General features: G+C 44.8%; 1 protein-coding gene across 1 annotated transcript in view; it reads right to left on the reverse strand.

Annotated features, from left to right (window-relative positions):
* Nucleotides 1-10,888, reverse strand: part of LOC133568022 (receptor-type tyrosine-protein phosphatase mu-like) — a 610,514-nt gene that overhangs the window by 135,044 nt on the left and 464,582 nt on the right. Inside the window, exon 17 of the mRNA XM_061919713.1 lies at nucleotides 10,787-10,888. This exon is cut by the window's right edge and continues 116 nt beyond it. Coding sequence (XP_061775697.1) covers nucleotides 10,787-10,888 — 102 coding nt within the window. The remainder of the gene's footprint in view (nucleotides 1-10,786) is intronic.

Consider the following 10,888-nt stretch of genomic DNA (forward strand, 5'->3'; position numbering starts at 1 on the left):
AAGTCATGATCAACAACTTGGTCCCAATTCCAAATAATAACCAGTATGTGTGAGTATATGTGTGTGTGTGTTTGTGTGTGTATGCTCCAACAATCCCCCCCCCAAAATCTGCAAAAATGGTTGACATGACTTTAGAAATTCTATATTTTGTTAGAAAGACACAAAAAGGGTGGTCCCCACAAGTCATGATCAACAACTTGGTCCCCATTCCAAATGATAGCCAGTATGTGTGTGTGTGTGTGTGTGTGCACCAACAATCCCCCCCCAAAAATCTACAAAAATGGGTGACATGACTTTAGAAATTCTATATTTTGTTAGAAAGACACAAAAAGGGTGGTCCCCACAAGTCCCGATCAACAACTTGGTCCCCATTCCAAATAATAACCAGTATGTGTGAGTATATGTGTGTGTGTGTGTGTGTGTGTGTGTTTATGCTCTAACAATAAAAAAAAAAAATCTACAAAAATGGCTGACATGACTTTAGAAATTCTATATTTTGTTAGAAAGACACAAAAAGGGTGGTCCCCACAAGTCCCGATCAACAACTTGGTCCCCATTCCAAATAATAACCAGTATGTGTGAGTATATGTGTGTGTGTGTGTGTGTATGCACCAACAATCCCCTCCCAAAAAATCTACAAAAATGGTTGACATGACTTTAGAAATTCTATATTTTGTTAGAAAGACACAAAAAGGGTGGTCCCCACAAGTCATGATCAACAACATGGTCCCCATTCCAAATAATAGCCAGTATGTGTGTGTGTGTGTGTGTGTGTGTGTGTGTGTGCACCAACAATCCCCCCCAAAAAATCTACAAAAATGGGTGACATGACTTTAGAAATTCTATATTTTGTTAGAAAGACACAAAAAGGGTGGTCCCCACAAGTCCCGATCAACAACTTGGTCCCCATTCCAAATAATAACCAGTATGTGTGAGTATATGTGTGTGTGTGTGTATGTGTGTGTGTTTATGCTCTAACAATAAACAAAAAAAAATCTACAAAAATGGCTGACATGACTTTAGAAATTCTATATTTTGTTAGAAAGACACAAAAAGGGTGGTCCCCACAAGTCCCGATCAACAACTTGGTCCCCATTCCAAATAATAACCAGTATGTGTGAGTATATGTGTGTGTGTGTGTGTGTGTGTGTGTTTATGCTCTAACAATAAACAAAAAAAAATCTACAAAAATGGCTGACATGACTTTAGAAATTCTATATTTTGTTAGAAAGACACAAAAAGGGTGGTCCCCACAAGTCCCGATCTACAACTTGGTCCCCATTCCAAATAATAACCAGTATGTGTGAGTATATGTGTGTGTGTGTGTGTGTATGCACCAACAATCCCCCCCCAAAAAATCTACAAAAATGGTTGACATGACTTTAGAAATTCTATATTTTGTTAGAAAGACACAAAAAGGGTGGTCCCCACAAGTCCCGATCAACAACTTGGTCCCCATTCCAAATAATAACCAGTATGTGTGAGTATATGTGTGTGTGTGTGTGTGTATGCACCAACAATCCCCCCCCAAAAAATCTACAAAAATGGTTGACATGACTTTAGAAATTCTATATTTTGTTAGAAAGACACAAAAAGGGTGGTCCCCACAAGTCATGATCAACAACTTGGTCCCCATTCCAAATAATAGCCAGTATGTGTGTGTGTGTGTGTGTGTGTGTGTGTGCACCAACGATCCCCCCCAAAAAATCTACAAAAATGGGTGACATGACTTGAGAAATTCTATATTTTGTTAGAAAGACACAAAAAGGGTGGTCCCCACAAGTCCCGATCAACAACTTGGTCCCCATTCCAAATAATAACCAGTATGTGTGAGTATATGTGTGTGTGTGTGTGTGTGTGTGTGTGTTTATGCTCTAACAATAAAAAAAAAATCTACAAAAATGGCTGACATGACTTTAGAAATTCTATATTCTGTTAGAAAGACACAAAAAGGGTGGTCCCCACAAGTCCCGATCAACAACTTGGTCCCCATTCCAAATAATAACCAGTATGTGTGAGTATATGTGTGTGTGTGTGTGTGTGCACCAACAATCCCCCCCCAAAAAATCTACAAAAATGGTTGACATGACTTTAGAAATTCTATATTTTGTTAGAAAGACACAAAAAGGGTGGTCCCCACAAGTCATGATCAACAACTTGGTCCCCATTCCGAATAATAGCCAGTATGTGTGTGTGTGTGTGTGTGTGTGTGTGTGTACACCAACAATCCCCCCCAAAAAATCTACAAAAATGGGTGACATGACTTTAGAAATTCTATATTTTGTTAGAAAGACACAAAAAGGGTGGTCCCCACAAGTCCCGATCAACAACTTGGTCCCCATTCCAAATAATAACCAGTATGTGTGAGTATATGTGTGTGTGTGTGTGTGTGTGTGTGTGTTTATGCTCTAACAATAAAAAAAAAATCTACAAAAATGGCTGACATGACTTTAGAAATTCTATATTCTGTTAGAAAGACACAAAAAGGGTGGTCCCCACAAGTCCCGATCAACAACTTGGTCCCCATTCCAAATAATAACCAGTATGTGTGAGTATATGTGTGTGTGTGTGTGTGTATGCACCAACAATCCCCCCCCAAAAAATCTACAAAAATGGTTGACATGACTTTAGAAATTCTATATTTTGTTAGAAAGACACAAAAAGGGTGGTCCCCACAAGTCATGATCAACAACTTGGTCCCCATTCCGAATAATAGCCAGTATGTGTGTGTGTGTGTGTGTGTGTGTGTGTACACCAACAATCCCCCCCAAAAAATCTACAAAAATGGGTGACATGACTTTAGAAATTCTATATTTTGTTAGAAAGACACAAAAAGGGTGGTCCCCACAAGTCATGATCAACAACTTGGTCCCCATTGCAAATTATAACATGTGTGCATGCGTGTGTGTGTTAGTGTGTGTGTGTGTGTGTGTGTGTGTGTGCTCCAACAATCCCCCCCAAAATTTTAAAAAATCTACAAAAATGACTAACATGACTTTATTCTAAATTTTATTAGAAAGACCCAAAATGTTTCCTTGATGTACCAAAAAATTAGGAGCCGTTTTTGCACAAAACCGGGTCAATTATTCTGGAAAAAAACTAAAAGAGAGAATTTAAAGTCATCTCGAATGTGTCCCACATTGCAGTAGGAGGCGACACAGCGTCGTAAAAAGAGTAAAAAAGGCTTGAAAGGTTATTTGAAAGCATCAATTTAAGATCTAGCTTTGGCCTTGTCCAGGATTGTTTGTGATTAGAAACTCATTTGAGGAAGTGGTCAAAAGATGTCACACTAAGTGTCAAACGATCGTGTGGATTTAACAGGAGATTAAGCACAAAATAAACAGGATGGCGTCAATATGTTTAATGTCTTCTTACTAAAAGTATTACCGCTAAGTCCGCATGGGCCCTCTGCGTCCCGGCGCCACCACAAAAGCGTCTGATCCGTCACGTTTTTAAGCCCACATTAAGTTCACCGGCATCTCCGGGTACGTTATTGAGGGCATCATGCCGACAGGACCAGAAGTAATGGGCTGGCATCTTAAATCAAGAAAAGGCCATAAGCAGCAGACGGTTAAACAAGGTCAGGGCATCATTGGGGTCTGGCGCCCGGCAGGGGTGGCGGTCCAAGGAGGTCGCCGTGGACTTTTAATCTGATGCTCGGGAGTGTGATTAAGGCGGGGTCCGAACCCCCGGGCGCAGATTTAGCCCAGCTGCCCGTCAACAGAGGATTAAGTTGACCCTGCGAGGGACGGAATGAAAAGGTGATCATCCACGACGTTTGGTGGGTTTGCTTCTTGGAGGCGGTGGAACATATCAGACTGACAGAAGTTAGACTTTGAGGAAAATAAACTTTGACGTCCAAGTTTAGATAAACTGGGTCTAATTTCATCATTGGCCAAACTATGTGCACCACCCTAATATTTGTTCTCTGTTTGACTCATTTCACTTGATCAAAAAAGACTCGGGCTTATTAGTGATTCCTAGAGCCCAAAAAAAGTCTGCGGGCTATAGAGCGTTTTCCGTTCGGGCTCCAGTACTCTGGAATGCCCTCCCGGTAACAGTTCGAGATGCTACCTCAGTAGAAGCATTTAAAACTCATCTGTATACTCTAGCCTTTAAATAGACCTCCTTTTTAGACCAGTTGATCTGCCGCTTCTTTTCTTTCTCCTATGTCCCCCCCTCTCTTGTGGAGGGGGTCCGGTCCGATGACCATGGATGAAGTACTGGCTGTCCGGAGTCGAGACCCAGGATGGACCGCTCGCCTGTGTATTGGTTGGGGACATCTCTACGCTGCTGATCCGCCTCCGCTTGGGATGGTTTCCTGTGGACGGGACTCTCGCTGCTGTCTTGGATCCGCTTTGAACTGAACTCTCGCGGCTGTGTTAGAGCCACTATGGATTGAACTTTCACAGTATCATGTTAGACCCGCTCGACATCCATTGCTTTCGGTCCCCTAGAGGGGGGGGGGGGGGGGGGTCCTCTCCAAGGTTTCTCATAGTCAGCATTGTCACTGGCGTCCCACTGGATGTGAGTTTTCCTTGCCCACTGGGTGTGAGTTTTCCTTGCCCTTTTGTGGGTTCTCCCGAGGATGTTGTAGTCGTGATGATTTGTGCAGTCCTTTGAGACATTTGTGATTTGGGGCTATATAAATAAACATTGATTGATTGATTGATTGATTGATGAAACCTTTTCTAGCATTGCACACTGCAAAAATAAGTATTTACAAACCCCGTTTCCATGAGTTGTTAAATTGTGTTAGATGTAAATATAAACAGAATACAATGATTTGCAAATAATTTTCAACCCATATTCATTTGAATATGCTACAAAGACAACATATTTGATGTTCAAACTGATAAAAAAATGTTTTTGTTGCAAATAATCATTAACTTTGGAATTTGATGCCAGCAACACGTGACAAAGAAGTTGGGAAAAGTGGCAATAAATACTGATAAAGTTGAGGAATGCTCATCAAACACTTATGTGGAACATCCCACAGGTGTGCAGGCTAATTGGGAACAGGTGGGTGCCATGATTGGGTATAAAAACAGCTTCCCCCAAAAATGCTCAGTCTTTCACAAGAAAGGATGGGGCGAGGTACACCCCTTTGTCCACAATTGCGTGAGCAAATAGTCAAACAGTTTAAGAACAACGTTTCTCAAAGTGACATTGCAAGAAATTTAGGGATTTCAACATCTACGCTCCATAATATCATCAAAAGGTTCAGAGAATCTGGAGAAATCATTCCACGTAAGCAGCATGGCCGGAAACCAACATTGAATGACCGTGACCTTCCATCCCTCAGACGGCACTGTATCAAAAACCGACATCAATCTCTAAAGGATATCACCACAAGGGCTCAGGAACATTCCAGAAAACCACTGTCAGTAAATACAGTTAATCACTACATCTGTAAGTGCAAGTTAAAGCTCTACTATGCAAAGCTAAAGCCATTTATCAACAACATCCAGAAACGCCGCCGGCTTCTTTGGGCCCGAGATCTTCTAAGATGGACTGATGCAAAGTGGAAAAGTGTTCTGTGGTCTGACGAGTCCACATTTCAAATTTTTTTTTGGAAATGTTTGACATCGTGTCATCCGGACCAAAGGGGAAGCGAACCATCCAGACTGTTATCGACACAAAGTTCAAAAGCCAGCATCTGTGATGGTATGGGGGTGCATTAGTGCCCAAGGCATGGGTAACTTACACATCTGTGAAGGCACCATTAATGCTGAAAGGTACATAAGGGTTTTGGAACAACATATGTTGCAATGTTCTCATGGACACCCCTGCTTATTTCAGCAAGACAATGCCAAGCCACATTCAGCACGTGTTAAAACAGCGTGGCTTTGTAAAAAAAAAAGAGTGCGGGTACTTTCCTGGCCCGCCTTCAATCCAAACCTGTCTCTCATGGAAAATGTGTGGCGCATTATGAAGCGTAAAATACGACAGCGGAGACCCCGGACTGTTGAACGACTGAAGCTCTACATAAAACAAGAATGAGAAAGAATTCCACTTTCAAAGCTTCAACAATTAGTTTCCTCAGTTCCCAAACGTTTATTGAGTGTTGTTAAAAGAAAAGGTGATGTAACACAGTGGTGAACATGCCCTTTCCCAACTACTTTGGCACGTGTTGCAGCAAAAAAAACATCAAATATGTTGTCTTTGTAGTGAATTCAATTGAATATGGGTTGAAAAGGATTTGCAAATCATTGTATTCCTGGTATGGCTCAGACCCTTGCCAGAGGCGCTCATCCATCTGTGTGCTCCAGTTTGCGCACCTCAGGATTCGCCCAGGGACGCGCCTGCATGAACCACCTTCTATAATCATTCACTGACAATCACCACGCCCAGAAAACAGTGGAGATGATCATGGACTTCAGGAAAGTCACAGCCCCACCATCCCCCCTCACCCTGATTGACTCTCCCACCCCCGTCTCCATTGTGGACTCCATCCGTTTCCTGGGCACCAGCATCTCCCAGGACCTCAAGTGGGAGCCGACCATCAGCTCCCTCATCAAGAAGGCCCGGCAGAGGATGTACTTCCTGCGGCAACTGAAAAAACTGGTGCAGTTCTACTCAGCCATCCTCACCTCCTCCATCACCGTGTGGTTCCCCGGCACCACAGTCCGGGACAAGCATCGATTGCAAACTTCCACCCCCTCCAGGACCTGTTCTCCTCCAGGACCAGGAGGCGTGTGGGTCGGACCACAGCTGACTCTTCCCACCCTGGACACAAAATATTCTCCCCTCTTCCCTCCGGCAGGAGACTACGGTCCATCCAGACCCACACCTCCCCCCATCTAAACAGTTTTTTCCCCTCGGCCGTCAGACACGTGAACAATAACAGGATCTGATAGCTCAGTTACAGCTCATGTTATTCTATTCTGTCTTATATGTCTAGCTCGGTTGGTAGAGTGGCCGTGCCAGCAACTTGAGGGTTGCAGGTTCGATTCCCGCTTGTGCCATCCTAGTCACTGCCGTTGTGTCCTTGGGCAGGACACTTTACCCACCTGCTCCCAGTGCCACCCACACTGCTTTAAATGTAACTTAGATATTGGGTGTCACTATGTAAAGCGTTTTTGAGTCACTTGAGAAAAGCGCTATATAAATATAATTCAATTCACTTCACACTTATGTTGCACGATTGCGCCAAGTAAAATTCCTAGTTTGTGAACTCGTTCTCAAACAATGACAATAGAAACTTTTCTGATTCTGACCTGCCTGTAATGAAGGACCTGCCTTCATAAGCCTGTACAGAACCTGCCTTCATAAGCCTGTACAACTTGGCATGCCGGCGCCGGAGTATAGCCTTCCGCACCTTCCCTGTGTTCATCCCCAAGTCTCACTGTGTGTCTTGTGAAGTGAATTATATTTGTATAGCGCTTTTCTCTAGTGACTCAAAGCACTTTTACATAGAGAAACCCAATATCTAAGTTACATTTAAACCAGTGTGGGTGGCAATGGGAGCAGGTGGGTAAAATGTCTTGGTAGTGATTAGGATGGCGGAAGCGGGGATCAAACCTGGAACCCTCAAGTTCCTGGCACGGCCGCTCTACCAACTGAGCCATACCGCTCCTTGTGATTCAAGATCTTCTCGGTCATCGTCGTGCTTCCTGGGTTTTGACTCCTTGTCGCCCCGGACAACGAGGACTCGCTCTTGCCTTTTGACCCGGCTTCTACCCCTGGACTACCCTGCCGGTCTTGCCCTTGTCGGACCGCACCGCTTCTCTCAACACGCACCTCCAACACTCACGGTAAAATCCCTACAGTTAAATCCTGCCCATAGCCTTACACAATACACACTCTTTGATCTCGTTCACACTCAATTTCCCCAGTTATATTATATATATATATATATATATATATATATATATATATATATATATATATATATGTATATATATATATATATATATATATATATATATATATAAAATAAATCTTTGGACATTACTGCAACCTGGTGTCAGTCTGCCGTCATCTCCCCCTGTTTGAACCGAAAAAATTCAGTTTCTATTCATCCATCCATCTTCCTCCGCTTAACCGAGGTCGGGTTGCAGGGGCAACAGCCTAAGCAGGGAAACCCAGACTTCCCTCTCCCCAGCCACTTCGTCCAGCTCTTCCCGGGGGATCCCGAGGCGTTCCCAGGCCAGCCGGGAGACATAGTCTTCCCAACGTGTCCTGGGTCTTCCCCGTGGCCTCCTACCGGTTGGACGTGCCCTAAACACCTCCCTAGGGAGGCGTTCGGGTGGCATCCTGACCAGATGCCCGAACCACCTCATCTGGCTCCTCTCCATGTGGAGGAGCAGCGGCTTTACTTTGAGTTCCTCCTGGATGACAGAGCTTCTCACCCTATCTCTAAGGGAGAGACCCGCCACACGGCGGAGGAAACTCATTTCGGCCGCTTGTACCCGTGATCTTATCCTTTCGGTCATGACCCAAAAGCTCATGACCACAGGTGAGGATGGGAACGTAGATCGACCGGTAAATTGAGAGCTTTGCCTTCCGGCTCAGCTCCTTCTTCACCACAACGGATCGGTACAACGTCCGCATTACTGAAGACGCCGCACCGATCCGCCTGTCGATCTCACCATCCACTCTCCCCCCACTCGTGAACAAGACTCCTAGGTACTTGAACTCCTCCACTTGGGGCAGGGTCTCCTCGCCAACCCGGAGATGGCATTCCACCCTTTTCCGGGCGAGAACCATGGACTCGGACTTGGAAGTGCTGATTCTCATTCCGGTCGCTTCACACTCGGCTGCCAACCGATCCAGTGAGAGCTGAAGATCCCGGTCCGATGAAGCCATCAGGACCACATCATCTGCAAAAAGCTGAGACCTAATCCTGCGGTCACCAAACCGGAACCCCTCAACGCCTTGACTGCGTCTAGAAATTCTGTCCATAAAAGTTATGAACAGAATCGGTGACAAAGGACAGCCTTGGCGGAGTCCAACCCTCACTGGAAATGTGTTCGACTTACTGCCGGCAATGCGGACCAAGCTCAGGGAGCAGACCGCCACAATCAGACAGTCCGATACCCCATACTCTCTGAGCACTCCCTACAGCAGGGGTGCCCATTACGTCGATCGCGAGCTACCAGTCGACCGCGGGGGGTGTGTCAGTTGATCTCCAGCCAGGCTTTTAAAAAAAATAGACCTAAAAATGAGTGATCATCAATCTTCACCAAGACGTCACTTAAATGACATTCACGGTACCGGAGGGTCTTGTGAGATGACGCTGGCTGCTGCAAGATCATTATTATGAAAATATGACCGAGAGGAAGGCGAGAAACACTTTTTATTTCAACAGACTTTCGCGCCGTACCTTCCGTCAAAACTCTGAAGGCCGACTGCACATTTCCTATCTTCACAATAAAAGCCCTGCTTCATGCTGCCTGCGCTAACTAAATACAGAGTCTCGGAAAACTGGCGTGCACAAGCGATCCCTCAGAAAGCTAGCGTGCACATCACTTGTGCACGCCAGCTTTCCAAGACTCTTATTTTGTTAGCGCAGGCAGCATGAAGTAGGGCTTTTACTGTGAAGATAGGAAATGTCCAGTCGGCCTTTAGAGTTTTGACGGAAGGGACGGCGCGAAAATCTGTTGAAATAAAAAGTGTTTCTCGCCTTCCTCTCGGTCTTTTTTTCATAATAATGAACTGGCAGCAGCCAGCGTCATCTCACAAGACCCTCGGGTGCCGTGAATGTCAATCAAGCAAGCTACGGAATTTGCCGCCAATGTTTTTCTTGTAAAGTGTATGGAAGCTGGATGAATTAGATGCCAAAAACCAACCACTTTCATGTGGTATTGTACAGAAAGGACAACTTTTTTTCTCCTCCATTTGAAAATGTGGGCGTTATCATCATTACTGTCTGATTCCAATCAATGCAAGTCATCAGAATCAGGTAATACACCAACTTATATTCTTGTCTTCGTGAAAGAAAGACATCTATATGTGTTACACATGCTTATATTATCATTAAACACATTTAACTTGTTTACAAAAATGTCTCTTTCATAAATAAATAAATATAAATGATATATATAAATGAGGTAGATCCCCCCGAGTTGGTCAATTGAAAAGTAGCTCGCCTGCAGAAAAAGTGTGGGCACCCTTGCACTACAGGCTTTTCTCACTCTCACAGAGCGATAAAACAAGCGCACCTTCTTACAAACGTCACGTGTGCAACGTCACACGCTCTCACGGAACAGAAAGGTAGCGGCATGGGTAAAGTTAACTGCGATGGACGAGTGGTAATACAAAAGAGAGAGAAGGTGCGAATCTGATAACAAATGGAGGAAGAAGAATCGGCTGGTGGTGATTTGGCTTCAAGCGGGAAGATGTCGAACAGACAACCGTAATATGTCAAGTATGTGGAAACAGGTCCGACTTGCCGCCGGCAAATGCGGACCAAACTCTGGCACTGATCGTACAGGAAGCGGACCGCCACAATCAGACAGTCCGGTACCCCATACTCTCTGAGCACTCCCCACAAGACTTCCCGGGGTATACGTTCGAATGCCTTCTCCAAGTCCACAAAGCACATGTAGACTGGTTGGGCAAAAACTCCCATGCACCCTCAAGGACCCTTCCAAGAGTATAGAGCTGGTCCACAGTTCCACGACCAGGACCAAAACCACACTGTTCCTCCTGAATCCGAGGTTCGACTATCCGGCGTACACCTGAATAAACCTTACCGGGAAGGTTTAACACAATTTCCCAACTCTTATGGAAACGGCGTTTGTAAAAGCGGAATTGAAGCGACAAATGAGCGTTGGCTTACCTCGGCCGTTGAGGGTGAGCGCGCACTCGCTGCGAGTGTTGAGGGTGAGCGCGCACTCGCTGCGAGTGTTGAGGGTGTGGTTGTGCGTGTCCATGAAGGAAA

Source organism: Nerophis ophidion, linkage group LG14 (assembly GCF_033978795.1).
Source record: "Nerophis ophidion isolate RoL-2023_Sa linkage group LG14, RoL_Noph_v1.0, whole genome shotgun sequence".
Classification (NCBI taxonomy): Eukaryota; Metazoa; Chordata; class Actinopteri; order Syngnathiformes; family Syngnathidae; genus Nerophis; species Nerophis ophidion.